Source organism: Taudactylus pleione, unplaced genomic scaffold (genome assembly GCF_031769625.1).
Source record: "Taudactylus pleione unplaced genomic scaffold, aTauple2 ptg000247l, whole genome shotgun sequence".
Taxonomy (NCBI): Eukaryota; Metazoa; Chordata; class Amphibia; order Anura; family Myobatrachidae; genus Taudactylus; species Taudactylus pleione.
In genome coordinates this window covers 1,410,001-1,430,001 of record NW_028284649.1, presented here as the reverse complement: position 1 = coordinate 1,430,001, position 20,001 = coordinate 1,410,001, and the positions used below count along the sequence as shown (strand labels likewise).

The following is a 20,001-nucleotide window of genomic DNA, read 5'->3' as shown; positions in this document are numbered from 1 at the left end:
GTAACCCTCTCTGCAAATGAGTATTTGTCTTACATGCACAGTACCCTACCATGACCTTGTGTGAGCCATCAGCTGGATTGCACACACAGGGCCTGATTCAGAGCCGCTCGTAAGCGGCCACTCTGAGCGATGTTCGCACAACTGCGCATGCGTATGGCCCGTAATGCGCATTGCGCAAAACAGCCATTGCGGTCGGAAATCGTGCGCTCGTAAAACAGCGAGGGGCTGCTAATTTGATTGACAGAACGTACCGTTTGTGGGTGGTAACAGGGGAAGATGCTTGAAAACGGGGGAGTGGAGAGCCGAACGCAGGCGTGCCTAACAGTCAAAAGGGCGTTTAATGGGAGAGCATAATTAGTAAAGGAGCGTCATCGACCACGTCACTTGGTTGTCTTTTAGCCTGAACTGCTCGCAACGATAGCGGGAAGAAAATCCTACCACAAGCACTGCGAGCAGTTCAGATGTCTTTCGATGTTCCCGATTATTCTAATAAATACCGGAGATGACGTGTGATGCAAGCGGCAAAGGGGCGTCTTTACAAAATAGCGAGCGCATTTTTCGGACGCTCGCTCAGACATAGAGGCGTCAACACACCGAAAAGAGCGAGCGCTCAATTTAAATATCCGGCTCCTTTTTTAGAACGACCGTCCGCAAATAGCGTCCGGCTCTGAATCAGGCCCACAGATCTAGGCAGGAATGATACAATATAGTTACATTTTGCGTCATTCGCAGGTACAAACACACACACACACACACAATGCTTCTGTTTGTATTAAGATTGAATTAAGGTGCCCACACAGATACCGATGTAAATACGATCCGACGATGTGTCCAATTTCCCTTGAAACTCTCCCCGGCAGCTCTGAACACGATATGCACACGATATGCACACGATATGCACACGATATGCTGTCCAGTCTTCATCCGATCTCCTGCAGCCAGAGTTTTTAAACAGTGCATTTGTGTCTAGATTGTCAGGTGTGCCGTACTGCACGGCAGATCTAAAGATGCGATGTGCGACCTGCGGGGGCGCGCATCACATCGTGATCGTGAGTGGGGACTCACGATTTGGGCATCTTTTACTCGATCTGTCGTTCCAATGTGTCAGAATCGGCCAGATCGGGAGAAAAATCGCTGTGTGTGTGGGCACCTTTAGTGAATTTTGAGCAGTGTTTTTAAAGAGACTCGACACCCCCCCTCCCCAGCCCCCTCCTCAACACAAATGTCATTGTTTGGCGCTGACTGTAACAATGTGTGTACTGTAAACAGAAAAAAAAAACGTTTCTGCGCACACCAGGATTTTGCAGATTGTCTCCTTAGAAATCCACGGTGACGTCTGAAATTTGTAATGATTTAAGGGAAGGAATTCACTATTCTTTATAAAAATTTTATATTTGTTATAGGAATACTAAAGTGATGAAATCAGATCTCACTGGTTAGAAGCGATGACATCAGAAGTCTGTGTTTACACGGATATCATTTACCGGAGTTTATACCTATATTACTGTCGCTTGTGAATTATAGCCATTGTATCGGTCCTGTATCCGTTTTTGGGATCTCCCTGATACGCTTCAGACATGTTGCGAGTTATCCCTAGTTGAGCCAGAGTCTTCCATATGGTTTCGCTTTCTTCTTTGTGTTAGTGCAAGTGTTCACTGGCAATCTATGTATACACCAAAATGTACCTTAGAGAACTCGCCTTGCGGTGACCGTAGCACCAGTGACCGTTATATACCGTCCTCCTATTTCTAATCTTATATTCTGAGCTGCGCACTAGTTTGTCATTGTCATAGGGGCTTATGGGTCCAAAGTCGCCATAATCCCATTCCAACCAATCACATTCTGTCCTTTCCTGGTGCAGTTTGGTCGCTGGTGCTCGGCTGCGTCACACATAGCGCTGTGGTATTATGTTATGTTCCTGTTCTCCTTCGCGTCGTCGTTTTCTGAAGGTTACATTTTGCTGGGAAGTTCTTGGATATTTCAGGGTTTGTCGGTCTGTATATCTTTATGGGGTTATATGTGCTCAAAAATATTGCAGGATACTGCTGGGTATAATGAGGCTTTTTATGTACATTTTCCAACCCTGTTTTGTGCTCTTTAGCCATGTAATTATAGCAGCAGGCCTCCGCTGCCCTGAGATCCGCCATGCATTGCTGTTAAATAATGGTGGGCCTGATTCTGAGCTGGGAATAAAGCAAGAAAGAGCAATTAACTTTGCAGCCAAACAGACCATGTTGCAATGCATGTAACACTTGGCTGCTTACGCTCTGTTGCATATCTGGGTGTTATGGTCACTAATGTAGCAATGTATATTATCCATGTCCTTGTCCTGTATTGTATTGTATTGTAAGTCAATTGTCAAATTATTTGTTTATGTACTATGTAAGGCGCTGCGGAACACTTGTGGCGCCATATAAATAAAGGATAATAATAACGCAAAGGGAGCAAATACATTTATTAATTTTGCATGCAGGGTAAATACTGGCTGCTGTTGCATGTAGCCCACAGATGCTGGGCAGCTTGATTCTTACGCTGCAAATTAGGTTTGAGTTAGGACATACCCCTCCCAAACCTAATCCCCCCCACCCCCTGCAGTGCAGTATTGGTTTACCCTGGTGCAAAGTTACTTAGGGGTGAATTAACTAAGATGGGAGTTCTATTAAGAAGCGATGTTGCCCATAGCAACCAATCAGATTGTACTTCTCATTTATCTAGCACCATCTAGAAGATAATATCTGGAATCCGATTGGTTGCTATGGGTTGCATCACTTCTTAATAGAACTCCCATCTTAGTAAATTTACCCCTTACTCCTTGTTGCTTTACTCCCACCTCCCATTTAGGACTATTGTATCAGGAGAGCAGCTTTGCGTCATACCCCAGGGAATCTAATACAAACAGGACAAAGTTAAAAATAACGGTGCATACACACGGTCAGATTTTTCATCAGATTTGAACGATAACGATTTTAAAAATCGTTCAATCGTTCAAATCTGATGGAGAAATCGTTCGTGTGCAACTATGAACGATGAATGATGCACGTTCACTTTTGTCTGAGAACGATATCTGACATGTTTGCAGTCAGATATCGTTCATAGTTCTTCAGATATCGTTCAAATCTTTCATCGTTCAAAAAAAAATCGTTCATCTGACAGTGTGTATGCTCCTTAAGACTGGGCCCGGGTACTGGAGGGGGGTCCAAATCTGAGAAACATGGCCACTCAAAAAATTTGAACACGGGGGGGGGGGGGGGGAGAGATCTGTGCCCCCGCCTGGTACCTCCTCTCTGACCCTTGTCGCGTATGTATGGCAGCAGCGGCACTGTGAGGAGTGGGAGGACACTGCCGCAGCAGCTGCTATATATGCATGGTCAGCAGTAGTGGGGGCGATCACCGGCCCAGAACCCTCCAACCGGCTCGGCCCCAGGTACGTAGTTTCCACTTCCCTCCTTTCTCTCGACGCCCCCGGTTAAAAAAACCAGTGGCTGGATGGGGGATATGCAATGCATGAGGTAAAAGTTGCAGGAGGGTATGTACACACCAATTAATGACCCCTCTACATTACTATAATCTAATTGTGACTGGTTCATTCTTCATCCTTTTTATCCATCTCTTTGTCACTGGTCAAATACAGCATTAAACTTACAGTCTTTCCATTTACAGTAATCCTTAAAGCTGGCATGCTGGACCGTGAGACAATAGGTGGGCGCAACGCAGAAAAACTTAAACCCAGCCCTGCTGGTTGTGCCCAGACCATAAGACGAATTGGACGTTTTCAGACTTCCTGCACCTGCGATTTTCAGACCGCGTTCCCCCGCCTGCTGCCCTCACTTCCTCTGCAGCTTTGCTTTGAGTCACCAGACAGTCATTTGAAAACATCCATGTTGAACGCTGGTGTTAATGGCAGCAATTGAGGTAATTTTAGGAAATGACTCCTTGGCGGACAGCTCTCAGAGCGTTACCCAGCTCTCACAGCGTAGATGTTTCAAGCAAAAAAAAAAAGTTTTCTCTGAATTTGGTAATAGTTTATCAATTTGTCTTCTGTTTTGTAGCAGTCAGAACACAATTATGATAGGTTCATATAATACTCCGCACACGGTGCAGGCTGCCATTTTGTTGGATAAGCCAATGTTCCTGAAGTTGTGAAGGAACCAGGTGAGCTATGAGGCACTGGGTGCATGCAGTCATTGAGTCAGCCATTTTGGAATGAACCAAAGTGCCTCAGCATTGTCTCTAGGATGATAGGCTGCAGTCTCATGAATATCGGTGTGTCCCCCCCCCCCCCCCCCTCATACACAATGTCCCCTTTCACTGTTTACAGGCTACAGGTGCACTACATTCTTTTATTGTGCATCAGCTTTATTATTCTCAATGATGTACGTTTTAAGGCTTTGCGGGTTCCTTGTGGTGCCATATAAATAAAGGATAATAAGAATTATTACCTCTTCAAATTTACATGTAAACGATAAGCTGACCTCCCAATATGTGCAACCCTGTTGTGTCTTAGGGGTCGATTTACTAAAACTTTCAAACTTATCAACCAATCAGATTCTAGCTATCAATCATATAGTACAGTCTAGAAAATGACAGCTATAATCTGATTGGTTGATATGGGGAACCCTCCACTTTTTCTTTTTAGAAGTTTTATTAGCTCTTTTTGTTGTTGGTTTTTTACTTTATAGTTTTTGCTTTTTGATTATTGTTCGTACATTCTTATTCTATTTGTTAGAGATGCATCTACTGACATTTGGTTTTCCACTCACTATGTTGCTTCACTTACGGCTGAAGTCATATTTTCTATTGTAAATAACCGTAGTCTGTAACTATTCCTGCTGTGGGGCTATCTGTATCCCTGGAGCTTGGGACCAGGACAGGGCTGCACTGATCCCGCTAATTCCCAGGAAAAACCACACAGTGCTTATTACCAGCCATACATACTACATGCTTAGAACAGAGATTGAACCAGACGAGACGTTGCTTGTATTTAATTTCCTGCACCCGCTGCAGTCATTGTTGGAAATGTGCTTTCATTGCTCTTTTCTGAAGACGCCTTTTAGCGCTGAGATAAAACCAAGACGACCCAATTGACGTGTGTGTTACTCCTGTGGGCTCTGCTACAGATGCTAATCTCTTTTCTTGTGAATTCTGCAAAGCCCCAAGTTTTTACACTAAATCATCTTAAGTGGGCATTGCTGTGTAAATTTTTAGTACTTTTAAATATCAGGGGCCTACAGTATTCATAATAAATACGAAGGTGGTGCAAATTATGGGTGTCTCGCCGCAATCCAGTTCTGCAGGAACATTTCAATATTGCCGGCGCAGGTGCTCAGGAAAGCTGCTGTCACGCGATTTCGAATGCTCACGCTTTAACCGCCAATTTGTAGCAGTGATGGATGGCACTGCCTGGTTCCTGCCAGCAGTGTTACTGCTCTTGCATGGCTTTAGGCCTGGGGTATTTAACATGCGGCCCACCAGCCACCGTGGAACTACGACATCTTAGCATGCCCGAATAGCAAAACTGTTGTAGGTCATGCTGGGATGTGTAGTTCCACAACAGTTGGTGTGGCTCACATTAACCAACCCCTGCTTTATGTCCTCCAGCGAGGGCCGGCAACCTTTGTAATCCAGATCTCCTTTCTGAAGGGACATGCGGCCCACCAGCTGCTGTGCAACTACACATCCCAGCATGCTCTCCTACAGTTTTAGCATGCCCTAATAGCAAAACTGTGGTAGCTCATGCTGGGATGTATAGTTCCACTGCAGTCGGAGGGTCTCATGTTAACCACCCTTGCTTTATGTACTCCTCTCTGAAGGGAGGAGTGGGGTCTCAACATGCTAACGGCATCTGATGACATTAATCAAGCTAAACAAAGGTCAATTTTTGGAGCTTCTATAATAATTGTCCCCAAGAGATATATATATATATATGTATGTATATATATATATATATATATATATATATACATACATACATACATACATACATACATACATACATACAAGCAGGAATTCCGGCACTCCATTGGTTCCCTTGTGATAGCTTGCCCGGGTGCCCTCCGTGGAATCAGCCACATGGGTTGATACAATGTATGGAGAGGTAAACAGCGGCACTCCAGTCCCTTTGATAAATAATGACAGTAGCGTTGATGTAATTCTATGTTTCAGCGCTTTAATGCGCCTTCGTCAGGAAACAGCATCAGCATGTTTCCTGATGAAGGGTCATTAAAGCGCTGAAACGTTGAATTACATCAACGCTACTGTCATTATCAAAGGGACCGGAGTGCCGCTGATTCTCTCTCTATTATATTTATGCTACATGCAATTGCAGCTGTGAATACCTCTCTCTCTCTCTCTCTCTCTCTATCTATATATATATATATATATATATATATATTATATTTATGCTACGTGCAATTGCAGCTGTGAATATCTGAACTACGTGCAATTGCAGCTGTGAATATCTGAACAGTGTGGCTGGTGGGACAGTGGTATTCCTGGTGATAGTAGCCCCCTCGGTTTTCCGCCTGGTCAGGCCATTGTATTCTCTTTTTGCTAGAAGAGTATCGCTCCGTGCAGGTTACAATAACTCCCAAACACCAGCGGTTCTCATCTTGACGAGCCCTGAGATAACTGTCTCCTCTGGCAGCCTGAATAACATGACCCTGTATATTGATACTTTAGTCTAGCGAGTCCCTCTAATTAAAGCTGTCTGAGTTTACCCTAATAGCACTGTTCTCCCCAGTCACTGAGACTTTCTCTTATTTATAGTAAGACATGGCCCATCAGAACTTTCTCTGACCCCTGTGCGGTTGTAAATGTGCAGGGGAGGGGCTCGAGTAAAAAGCCATCCCGGATAGCTTAGGTCTTTCTTTAATAAGTGTGGGATTGATGTCTTTCACAGTTCAGGGGTTAGATAAACAGCAGGGCTACGGTTCAAGGCTCTCCATGTTCAACTGTTTATTTATATGGATCTGGAAAGGTTAGGAGAGCCTCCCTGACATCTCTGGGGAAGACTGCTGACCAGGCGGTAACCTTCCCCTCTTGTCCGAAGGACCAGTTGCTTGGTGCCATACCTCTAACGAAGTTGAAACATTCCCTCCGACGGCCATGGTTCATTGCGCGGGTGATACGATTTTTAATTTCAATATTATTATTATTCCCCCTGAGCTGGTCCATCCAAGCATATGACTTAATGCAACCCCCAGACGGCCATTCGCAGCCCAGCAAGAGCGCGTAGGCTACACTCCGTGAATGGTTTCCCAAAATAAAAACATACGTACATTGCAAAGGCTTTAACGGCGAAAGCGTTTGACAGACATAAAAAGTAAAAGATAACTAATAAAAAAAAAAAAGTAGCGCCCTCCCCTCCCCCTCCCGACCTTTCAAAGCAGCTCCGCACTTAATAGAAACTTATATTTGTAAGCTAATGCAATCACTTATCCGTAAAGATAAGTCTGTCTATTCCCTTTTCTCTCCTTGTTCCCACTATCGCGTGAATGCTGATAACACGAAAACAAAAGGAGCAGGTTGTTCTCAGCGGTGCGCGCATATTATATTTCCTAAATATTTCCTATCTTGAAGTGGGGCATATAGGGGGGGGGGGGCGTGCAAGGTGTTTGCGGTTTCCTATGAATGCCGTATCTGCCTTATATCATCTCATGGAACAGACCGGAATATTAAACCGCACTTCTGAAAGGAGCAAGAACAAAAATTAATCGTAGGCAACTAACTGCCAGTGGCGAATGCTGATAGGAATAGCGTGCTCTCTCACTTTGCTCTTATTCGTACACAAAGTGCTTGAAAAGTTTTTATTTGTTTTTTTTAAATGAATTCCAATTTTTTTTTTTTTTTTTTTTTTTAAATATATACAAAGTATAATTTTTTTTTTCCTTGAAAATGCAGAAAAATAAAATAAAAAATTGGAGCTTCCGTCGACAGAAGAGAGAATAATGGCACAATGGGTAGTTAACAGCCTATACACTCAGTGCTGTGTAAATACCTCTTATCTGGTTTGTATCCTCTCTTAGCTCTGCAAGTATTTGGAATTGATAATTTTGGCAACAGATCGGATACAGAGGTTTGCAAAATATATTGTTCTTTCATTGAAAAGTGTAATGAATGAACTCTTGGTTTTATATATATATATATATATATATATATATATATATATATATATATATATATATATATAGAACCAAGTTCCGGCACTCATGAGGAAAATAAATGTATACTGGTCCGGGTGCCTTCCACAGTGTGAATCACAATCGCAACAACACTGACAAATATAGCATCCAATGGCGGCACCCCGTAGAAATAACTTCACTCAAAAGTCAAAGCTTACAGCAACGTATCAGTGCGTTTAATAGCGCTTTTCTCAAGCCACATACATGTATGTGACTCGAGAAAAGCGCTATTAAATGCGCTGAGACGTTGCTGTAAGCTTTGACATTTGAGTGAAGTTATGTCTACGGGGTGCCGCCATTGGATGCTAGCTATATATATATATATATATATATATACACCAATGCACTCCTACGCCCAACGAAGGGTTCTATTTAGTGATGGGGTGCAAACCGACCCTAATCATTTTAAGTTTTAAAAGTGGTGACTGCTCGCTTTGAAGAGATGTCTTTTAATGTTGCCCTAGTCGCATCCATTCCTGTTTAAATTGTTTCCGCCTCCTGCGCCATTTGGATAGTTTCGCTTGCAGCAGCCTGTGAGCTTTTTTTGTTGAGGGGGCAAGTGTGTACAGTATGTTCTATTTACATGCAATAATTGTGTAATCATACTATATTGTAGTGTCATTCCATACACTTTTCAATAGTGAAGAGCGGTGTATTAATTTTAGTTGCTGTTACATATGTTGAAGCATTAAATTGTTGCATGTGAGTAATTTAATGGCTCAGGATTCCTTCTGTGCTTTCCAGCCATGCATGTATATCATTGACCTGGACTACAGTAAGGTGCTGTAATGCTGTATGTGTTGGGTGCAGTTGTGTCTGTGCAGCAGCCTTGTGTCCTCTGTCAGCGCAACACATCAATAACGAATGCTGACTGATGTTTTTCTGAGACCTGGCTGAAAAGCACAGGCAGAAGGTCTGAATCTGTGTCGGACACGCTTAGCAAATTTCCTCAGACAGCGCATGCAGCAGAAACTACAAATGGGCCTGCGGGTGCTTTGCAGGATGCATCCGCAGTGGCAATGAGCTTCCACGTGAGTTGCAACTTGAGTGGACGTAGGCTTTCGTGACATGGGCGTTTCTGGGCCGGCGACCATTCGGACATACGGAATAGATATAGGCTGCCGCAGCTATACATGACAGTGGCTGACCCAGAACCTGGTATAACAATGTGTATAATATGAGTTGTTGGGGGACCTACCCTAACCAATGAATCGCCACCCCTCACGGCCACACCGTTCTCTCGTATCCTACCAGTGATTTATATTTAATTTTACACAGCGTATAAGTCTTATTATTGAGTATATTTGGGCGGCACAGTGGTTACAAAAGCTGACTCACAGGACTTGGGGTATCAAGTCCATTCCCTATAGAGGCTCTGTGTGGAGTTTGTATGTTCTCCCCTGCATGGATTTACACCAGGTGGCTTAGGTTTCTCCCACACTCTCAAAACATACAGGTAGGCCATATAGCTGCTGACTAAAATGTATCCTGCATGTACAGTGTTCTCTCCATGGCTGTTTTGTGCGGGCGCCCAGCACTTCCCCCCCCCGCCCCAATAGGCCGTGTCCCCTGTTGCCCGGTCACCATCAATGTGTCCTTGTTGCCACAGATGTTGGATGTGACACCGAGCTGCGCTGACGTCACATGTTCTTCCCATCGGAGGCTCCCATTCTGTCTGGCATCTGTGTCAGCCAGCAATAAGGACACGCAAGCAAGGGTCCTGGGCAATGGGACGCAGCGCATTGTTGCCGGGCAGTAGGTTTTACGGGGATGCGGCACATTGGGGCAGGAAGAGGGGGGTGCAGTTGGGGCCCGTCACAGTACAGGGTGGTTTCAGGCTGGAGGGCAGAGATCCCTCCCCTGTATAAAAGTAAGGGCACGCTGTTCGGGCGGTATCAGTCGCTTGAACACATTAAAGAGAGTAGACCTGCGTTCACTCTGTCTGTGTAGGATCTGAAAACAAATCTGTGGAGACAGTGGGCCTGATTCAGAGCCGGATGCTCTGACAGAGCGCTCACTCTGAATCAGGGCCGGTCTTTTTTTTTTTTTTTAGAACGGCCTCCTGGCCTCTCGTATAACTGTGGGTGACCACCCACAGCTATAGCGAGCGGCCAGGAAGATGGTCGTGATGGTAAAGACCATTGTGATCATCGGGCTTGCGACGAGACCCTTGTGGTAGGGCCTCGTTGCCACAAGCCCCAGAGAGATTTCGGCTCTAATAGAGCCGAAATCTCTCCCACTGACATCACTTGTGATGTCAGTGGGGCCGCCCCCAAACGGAGGCGTTCCCATGGGAACTCCTCCATTTGGGCAGCCACTCCCCCGGCCCGCCCACCAAAGGGAGCGTGCTATCACTCAACATCGACAGCACGCCCCCTTTGTTGCGAGACCCGGAGCGACGGATTGCCCGTCGCTATCCGGGTCTCGGGCATGCGCACGACGGAGCCGGCTCCGTCGTGCTTATGTGCACTGGCCCACCATCGACCCGGTTGCGAGCGCACAGCGCTTGCGACCGGGTCTGAATCAGGCCCAGTATCTGGGAGCTGTATAGAAATACATTCTGTGGTGCCAGCACTAAATAACCTGATGCGGATTTCATTCGAGGGACCAGATCCTACAGATTTTGATTATGAAAAAGCTGCAAACGACAGTGGGCCTCTAAGAAGAGGAGAATTAATATGTAAAATGTTATTTCAAGCTTTAAATCATTATACGGTCAGGGTTTAAAACATTTAATTTCTGCCAAGGCCTCATCGCGGCTACTTCTCGATGCCACCCGACTGGAAACATTTTCTGGGGAGAACACTGATTTATGTAGCCTGTAGGCCGCAATGGGACAAGGACTGATGTGAGTGGTGATGAAATATTGGGAAATCTTTAAGGAGAGCATCATTCCTAATAATAGAGCAGACCTGATCCATTCTTTTCATATTTAGGTCAGAGGCTGCACAGTGGACCTGATTCAGACCCGGTCGCAAGCGATGTGCGCTCGCAACCGGGTCGATGGTGGGCCAGTGCGCATGCGTGAGACCCGGATAGCAAAGGGCATTCCCTCGCTTCGGGTCTCGCAACAAAGGGGGCGTGCTGTCGATGTTGAGTGACAGCACGCCACCCTTTGGTGGGCGGGCCGGGGGAGTGGCTGCCCAAACTGAGGCGTTCCCATGGGAACGCCTCCGTTTAGGGGCGACCCCACTGACATCACGAGTGATGTCAGTGGGAGAGCTTTCGGCTCTGTTAGAGCTGAAATCTCTCTGGGGCTTGCGGCAACGAGACCCTACCACAAGGTTCTCGCCGCAAGCCCGATGATCGTGATGGTCTTGACCATCGCAACCATCTTCCTGGCCGCTCACTATAGCTGTTGGTGGTCACCCACAGCTATGCGAGCGGCCAGGAGGCCGTTCTAAAAAAAAAAAAAAAGACCGGCCCTGATTCAGAGCGAGCGCTCTGTCAGAGCAACCGGCTCTGAATCAGGCCCAGTGTTCCCAGGCAGCCGCCAGTCATGTCTTGCAGTCTATCATCACAGAGCCGCCTGCTAGACCAGGCCCCCATCATCCCGTCGTCACATGACGCGTTATTTGTAAGCTGGGTCTGCTCACACTCTGTAGCTTTGAAGTTACCTTAATGTAATATTCCCTTATAATGAAGGCAGGACTAATAAAACATAGTTTATGTTCCGTAGCCTCTATCCTCGTGGATATACATGTATGTACTCTAGCAGTGCAGGCCTTTTACATGACTCGCAACGCTGACACATTAGTGCATTTAGTAATATCTGACAAGCACAGATCTCCTGACCCTGAGAGCTTACGTGTTCTGTAATTTTTTTTATTTTCAAGGGTGAGCGTAATAAAACTTAGGCAATGACAATTACTTGTTTCCTTGTTGACATCCTGTATTTGATCTTAACATGATTTTGCATAATGTGCTAACTAGCAGATATTAATTAGCGATCGCACGATTACTACTTCGTAATCGTGCAATCGCTCATTAATCGTGCACGAATCGGGCATGAAAATGTCGAAAACGACCAGCGATGTGTGCTCCCGCTGGTCGTTTTCGACATCAATCACCGGCTGAACATGACGGTCAATCTGCCGTTAACGACGTTAGTGGATACGCACCTTTAAAGTGATTTCTCGCCTATCCATGTGAGCGCTGGAGACGGGCATCAATTCAGTGTAAAACTGTAGTGGCCAGAGCTCTCGCTTCTGGCTTTCCTCTCGATCCCCTGCGCTAGATCTTGGCGACCGAAGGGCCGTTTTCCTGCTGTGTAATGTGTGGCGCAAGCAACATAATTTGCAGCTTCACTGGGGCTTATAGTTCAGCCAGAAAACAGACCAATAGCGTTCATCTGGCGACCCTTTCTCCAACATGCTGATAATATTCCTTCCAATAACTGTTAATAAATAAATAAAATAAGTAAACTTTAAATACTCAGTTGCAGCCTAAACTTCCCTACATTACAGACGGGAAGCAGTCGGACGAAATCCTGACCGCTGGCTTCCCGACTGTCTAATCCCGGCAAGATACTACTGACAGGCGTCGAAATCCCGACGCCTGTCATGAGACCTGTGCTGGGAGCCCGACACCCGGCATACCAATCGAAGGTAAGCCGGGCACGGACAGCCACGGGGGGAGGGTTAGGTTAGGGGCTCCCGGGGGGACTTAGGGTTAGGCTAGGGAATGGGGGTGGGTAGGGTTAGGCACCCCCCCCCCCCCCTCGGAAATCTTATTGTAAGGCTGCTGGGAAGGGGGGGGGGTTAGGGTTAGGCACCCCCCGGAAGACTTAGTGTTAGGCTGCGGGGAAGGGGGGGTTAGATTCAGGGGGGGTTAGGTTAGGGTTAGTGTAGGGAATTAGGTTAGCGATACTTACCAGAAAGAACGATCTGGATTTTCACCTCTGCCGGCGGTAAATCATACTGATTCCTCACAGACGAGTACAATTTTCTTTGTCACGTTATTATTGTAGGAATTCAAACTGAACCATAATCTGTTCAACACAAACGTAGGATTTTAGATCATTAGGGCACGTTCATCAGAGGCAGACGTAGTAATAGCGCCATCTCCTCCTGTTTCATTGAAGCTTTTACTAATAACTAGCACTGATGAGTAATTATACTCCTCCTCAGGGCCATGCCTTACTTTTGTGTAAGAACAAAGCGCTCAGAGAGAGAATACAATGAAAACCTCTGTTTATCGGTGTGACTTTCACTAAATATTCTGTCCCTGGTTAATCTGTAATTGTTTATATATTAAAGTCGCGAATAGCGCGCTGCTCCTGTCATGCATCATCTTATCCTGCCCAGGGCATCGATATAATATATAGGAGTCTATTTACTAAGCCTTGCATAGAGATAAAGTACCAGCCAATCAGCTCCTAACTGCCATGTCACTGGATGAGCTTGAAAAATGACAGGAGCTGATTGGCTGGTACTTTATCTCCATTCAAGGCTTAGTAAATAGATCCCATAAGCTCATTTTATTTTTGTACAGTGTTTACTTGTATGAACGCACTCTGTTATTACAATGCTCCGTTAATACGGGAAGTTTTGCAGCCCGGCGTGTTTACTTTCACCAGGGCACGCAGAGGACATCCCAGCGATATTATGGTTTGAGGAGAGCAAACAAATAGATCCGTAACTTCCACGTTTCCATCCGTTTTACAGTGATTTTTTTTTTTTAGCCCCCCACATATTTGCTTTTTCTGGGCACCAAAAATAAAGCCTCAAGGCCTGGAGTGAGAACGTCGCTCCTCGCGCTGGGAAGTGGGAAAAGCTGCAGAAATCTCAGACACTAATTGTCCAGCGTTTGACATCTGACCTCTCTCTTTATCTCGCGTCCTTCTGGAGTGACAGCCAGTCTAAGCCTCATGCCCACGTTGTGCGGTTTTTCGGCTAAACTGGTCTCCCTGGCACTTTCTGGTGGGAACGAGGGGCTCGCAGCCAGGTTCATGCCCTGGAGTAATAGACGGAAGTGCACGGAGAGGCCGGCGAGTGGACACTGGACACATTGACCTCACAGTCTACAAAATAGGACCTGACTTTCCCATCAGACAGAGTAGTGACGGGGGCTGGGACATGCTGTGAGGACACTGGAGGGGAGAATAAGAGGCTTTAGTAAAAGGGAGAAAAAAAGCTAAAAATAGAGTGTGAGAAATATGGAGAGTGGGGATTCCTATACTGACCAGCGAGAATGTGCGGCCTTTATGGGATTTGTTGAGCCATAAGCTAAGGTCCATGTCCCGCAGACATAAATAGGGGTATTCAATATGGAGCGGAAACCCCGTTTCTGCTATATTTTCGCTCGGATGACGTAATTTTCGCCGCTTTTACTTTTACACCGTATTCAATTTGAAAACTTTTCGCCGGTGCAAAAAGTGTATTGCATTCGACCCTGCGAAAAAGTATCGCCAAGGAATGGGTGGTGAAAAAAAGTGCAGAATTGGGATTTTGGGGTGCAACATTTTAGAAACCACCCTGCAACCTTCAGACAGTCCCCCAAAGGTAAACTGTGTCAAAAAAAAAAAAAAACCTCAGAAGACCCCAAAAAAAGCACTTTCATTTTGGGTGCGAAAAAAAAATTGGGGGTTCAAAGTTAAAAACTAGCAAACTACAATCTAGGGGGGTCCCCAATAATGCCCCAGGTGTTTTTTTCATTGCAAGTGTTTGTGGCAGGTGGATTTTTCACGTTTTTTTTAAAACTTCACTTTAGCAACTTTTAAATATGCTCACCCCCATTTTCAAGTACCCCAAATTTGCTGGGACGACTTATTTTCTGCTAAAAAAAACTGCTAAATACTATTCACCTCCTTCCCAAATCCCCAAAATAGCAGCTTTCGACGATTTCAAATTGAATACGGGTATAAGCGGGGGCGCGTGCGATACTTTTTCGCCGGCAAAAGCGCCGATGTGCGGCGAAAACTTCGACACGCCTAGACGGCGAAGTTTACGTTTCAAATTGAATACCCCTCATAGATACAAAAAAATCATCATTTAAGAAGTGAATTATCAGTCGCTGTTTTTTGATATCTTACACTCATGCCCAAGTTTCTTCTGTAGGGGTGTGGTACAAAATAGCGACAGTCAGCACCATACACAGTGGGGTATATTTACTAAAGTTCGAGTTTTTGGAAGTGGAGATGTTGCCCACAGCAACCAATCAGATTTCTACTTTTCATTTATCTAGCACAGGCCTGGCCAACCTGTGGTTCTCCAGCTGTTGTGAAACTTTAAGTCCCAGCATGTCGTGCCAGAGTTTTAGTATTCCCTAATAACAAAACTGTGGCAGGGCATGCTGGGACTTGTGGTTTCACAACAGCTGGAGAGCCACAGGTTGGCCAGGCTTGATCTAGCACGTAATAGAAAATAATAGCTAGAATCTGATTGGTTGCTATGGGCAACATCTCCACTTCTAAAAACCCGCATTTCAGTAAATATACCCCACAATGTCAACATGGCGCAAGCTGACCGTCGGCATAGCGTTTTTACAGTATTTAAATTAGGGATGTGCAGGCTCGGAAAGGTTCTAATTTGCACGCCGAGTTCGGAGTTTGGGACTCAGAAAGAGGCAAAATGTCATCTTGCATGGACAAACATCATTCCTAGACTTGGAGGGAAATATCCGAACTCGGCGTGCAAATTCGAACCTAGCCGAGCCTGCACATCCCTAATTTAAACCCTAATCCTATCCTAGCCATAATCGCAACATAAACCCACCTCTGACATGTATGCTGACACAATGGGGGCAATTTAATTCAGCGCGATGCTGAATAGCTCCGGGAAGGAGGTCCTGGAGTTATTTAATTCACCGCACTGTTAACCCAAATAAAGTGTTTCTTCCCGTACCCTCCTGAGGGTGCGAGCAAAAATCCGACTAAAGCGCCGGCCACGATACTGTTTTCCAGTTTAGCATGGTGCCAACAGGCACTTTAGTCGGAGAATGCTGGTTAGCGCGACTAAACACCCTGCTAATCCGACTTAAGTGACTTTAGTCAGACTTAACAGCGCTCTGAATTGAATAGCTCCCGAAACTCCTTCCCAGCGCGGTTCACATCGCGCTGAATTGAATCGCCCCCAATGGCTGTATACCGTTCTGTAGGTGTCTGGGAGATTTTTATCCGTCTGTCACAAGTTGTTGCCAACACCCAGAGCCCTGTTGCCCGGATTTTGTACCAAGCACCTGTGCTCCTATTATCTTATATGTTTCTCCATGAAGCTACATTTGCAACTTAAAGAAAATCAAACCATTATACTATTGTTTAGATTTGTATATAGCGCCTGCATATACTGTTGTGCCTCACAATTGGAAGTGAAAACCGGAATAAGGCGATACTGGGTAATAATGGACCAGGAGGAGTGAGGGTCCTGCTCGCAAGCTTGCTGACTGTGCGTTATTAATTATGTAGAAGAAAGCTTGTATTGCTACTAATTTAATCTATTTGTTAAGCTGCATACACACACAACGATTTTTTGAACGATTATCGGTAAACGATAATCGTTTGAAAAAATCGTTCACTTTCTGAGTCAAACGATAATCGTTAAGGGAATATGCAAAAATCGTTTGTAGTTCATAAAAATCATTCATTATACTTTAAAAAATCTGACAGAAAATCGTTCATAAAATCGTTGGTAACAAAATCGTTGTGTGTGTATGCAGCTTTACTCTTTCCAAAGCGCAACACTCAGTAGCATTTACACGTATTAGTGCTTAGCGTGTCTTCTGTTCACACTTTTACATTACGGTAGGATGATTCCCCGGCTACTGCCAGCTCAGTGTCTTGTTCCCAGCGGATTTCACGCGGTTTGTGTGGGTGCAGAATCTGCTCTTTGTGATCCGTGTGCTCGGCTTCTCGTCTGCACAGAAGCTGTATTTTCACCCCGGCCAAGGCATCTCTCCGCAGACGGACGTTCTGTGCTCTTTTTGTAGTCGGCTGTCCCTGGGGCACAAGATCTGTTAACATTCACAATTGCAAATGTATAAGCTGTCTGTTGCATAACGCTTCCCCTTTCTGTGGCATTGTGTCAGCCTCTCTCCAACGCGGTCTCTACGCTACGTCGTATTTTTAGTTCCGTGAGTTGAGTAATCAAGTTGTCAACAAGCCATTGTGTTCGGCTTTATAAATGGACTTTTGCAGGGTTATAATAAAAAAAGATTTTAGTTCTTGCGCTGCAAACTTTATGGAATTGCCATAAAATATGTGATTTCTATATGTCTCCACCACTCGGCGTGTTTGCCATATGGTCCGACCGGGGATAGGAAGCCTGGGGTCCCGTATGTGAGGCACACACCTGGCCCACATAGAGGCGGGCCGACCATCCCACTGACCGATTTGATAAGCACAGACTCTTATCCAATCCGCCGCTCGGTATGTCTGGTCAGACATCGCAACTTGGATGGGCATTTAAATTTGCCCACACGGCTGTGAGGTCATTGCTGCCAGTTTCTGCGGCCAGCATAACGGGTCATTCGGTCGCCCGTATACACCGATAGATGCGCACAATGTATCGGCAAGATTTATTGCATGGCCGACACGATATATCTGAACAACTTGGTTCACAGATATATTGTGTGTACACATGAGCCGATGCACTAAACAGTATAACGTTCGTAGGCAATATGGGCGATATATCGTACATTGTGTACCCAGGATTAGGGTCTTATATGAAAGAAAGAAAGATACAGGCTGGGGATTGTAGAAGTATGATATAAGGGGTGTGATCTCCATGATATCTTGTAAGTGTGGCCTGCAGTATGTGGGCTAACTATTTGAGGGAACATATTTTGAATATTTGGAATAACAATGAGGGTTTTACAGACTCTCATCATGTCACATTGTAACACAGTGGAGAGATGGATTGGATAATCGTTCATTTGTAGTTATATACAGTATAATATGGCGGGACGGATAGCATCTAACAAAGCGCTTGCATTGGCGCAAAACACAAACTCAGAAACAGACAAATCTCAGGTGCACAACTCCAAATTATTAATAATATCTATATATAAATGCAATAAAATTTTGCAATCAATAGAGGTTTTTAGCATAATCATGGCCAAGGTTATGGGCCTACCCACCGCCTACGGGTAACTCTTTCGGGTAGGTCCCTAACATACTAGGGTTCAAATCCAGAGCGCAGGATACCCCCAAACTGGCCCAGCTAAGCCGCCCCAGGGCACCGCCATAGTAAGAAAAGTGCAGTGTAAAAGAGACAGTTAGGAGCAGCTGCAAATAAAGAATGAAAATAAAAAAGTGAAGTACATATATATTAAACACACAGTGAAGGGTTAAAATGAGTTATAAAGGAAAATGTGTTATAATGCGGTGCCCTGAGACAGATCAACCAATGCAATCCAGGGGGACCCACGCCCCAAAAATTAACCAAAGTTGCACTACAGTATATAACACTTGTAGGACTTACCTAGAATTGTGCCTAATACAGTGTGCATATACATTACCATACTCCATGCTTTTAAACCAATAAGGAAGGGTGCTAGTCCAGAGTTAGGGCGTCTCCTTTCCCTCAGAAGTGCAATAAAGCACATTGGAGTATACAGGAAAGGTTCCTGGACTGCACAACCTGACTATATATACACTGGGAGGTGCTACCTGATGAGACTAATTGCAGACACAGAAACAGACAAATCTCAGGTGCACAACTCCAAATCATCAATAATATATATAAATGCAATCAAATGTTGCAATGAATAGAGGTTTTTAGCATAATCATGGCCAAGATTATGGGCCTACCCAACATATCCAGGTAACCTCTTTAGGGTAGGTCCCTAACATATTAGGGTTCAAATCCAGAGCACAGGACCCCCCAAAACTGGCCCAGCCAAGCTGCCCCAGGGCACCGCCATAGTAAGAAAAGTGCAGTGTAAAGAGATAGTTAGGAGCAGCTGCATATAAAGAATGAAAATAAAAAGTGAGGTACATATATAATAAACAAACAGCAAAACACAAGCTGTCTGATATATTTATTTTTCTTGTTCTACATGGTGAAATAAAACTTTTTTTTTTTTTTTCCCTTCTGGTTTTTGTAAATATTTTTGAAACGTTGACCTTTTTTTATTTATTATTGTTTTATTTTTCCATTCACAATTTTGGCCAACTAGGTCCATTCACAGGTGCAGCCCTGATACTTGGAAGTAGTTTAATTTTTTTTTTTTTTAACAAGTATGTGGCGTACTCTGTTTTAGGGTGTATACACAAAATACTTGAAGCTGCTGAATTTCTGAACACCTCCAAGTCCCCGGGCTGTTGTACAAAGACTCAAATACATTTATTTACAGTTGTAACGTTGTTAAAATAATCGAATCATCCAATAATTGTATTTTCTGGCTCAGTTTATTACTCCATAGTGGTGGGAAAAAAAATATATTTTTTAAACAATTTTGTGACGCACATTAATATAATCACATCAGACGGTGTAATGGTTAGCATTACTGCCTCACAGCACTGAGGTCGTGGGTTCGATTCCCACTATTGACAAACTGTGTGGAGTTTGTATATTCTCCCTGTGCTTGCGTGGGTTTCCTGAGGGTGCTCCGGTTTCCTATCACACTCCAAAATGATACTGGTAGGTTAATTGGCTTTCAACAAAAATTAACCCGTGTTTGTGTGTCTGTCTGCCTGTGGTTGGGAACATAGGGCCTGATTCTGACCCGTTCAATAGGATGCGTTCGCACGTAGCATGCTGATGTTTGCAATCTGCACATGCGTATAAGGCACGTGCGCGAACCATTCCATGCGATCGCGAAGTGTTCGCACCCTGCACACAGACGCCCCGCTAGAATGAGTGACGGGGGTGGTGACTGGGTA

The 20,001-nt window shown here is 44.9% G+C and overlaps 1 protein-coding gene across 2 annotated transcripts in view; it reads left to right on the top strand.

The window, feature by feature from the left end:
* The window catches only part of EEFSEC (eukaryotic elongation factor, selenocysteine-tRNA specific), a 175,338-nt gene that overhangs the window by 122,037 nt on the left and 33,300 nt on the right, over positions 1–20,001 (top strand). The window contains exon 7 of one of the 2 annotated variants that reach the window (XM_088479853.1): positions 3,661–3,912. The exons of the other annotated variant lie outside the window; for it this stretch is intronic. Within the exon in view, the coding sequence (XP_088335979.1) occupies positions 3,661–3,911 (251 nt within the window). The 3' untranslated portion in view covers position 3,912. The remainder of the gene's footprint in view (positions 1–3,660; positions 3,913–20,001) is intronic. 2 annotated transcript variants of the gene reach the window in all.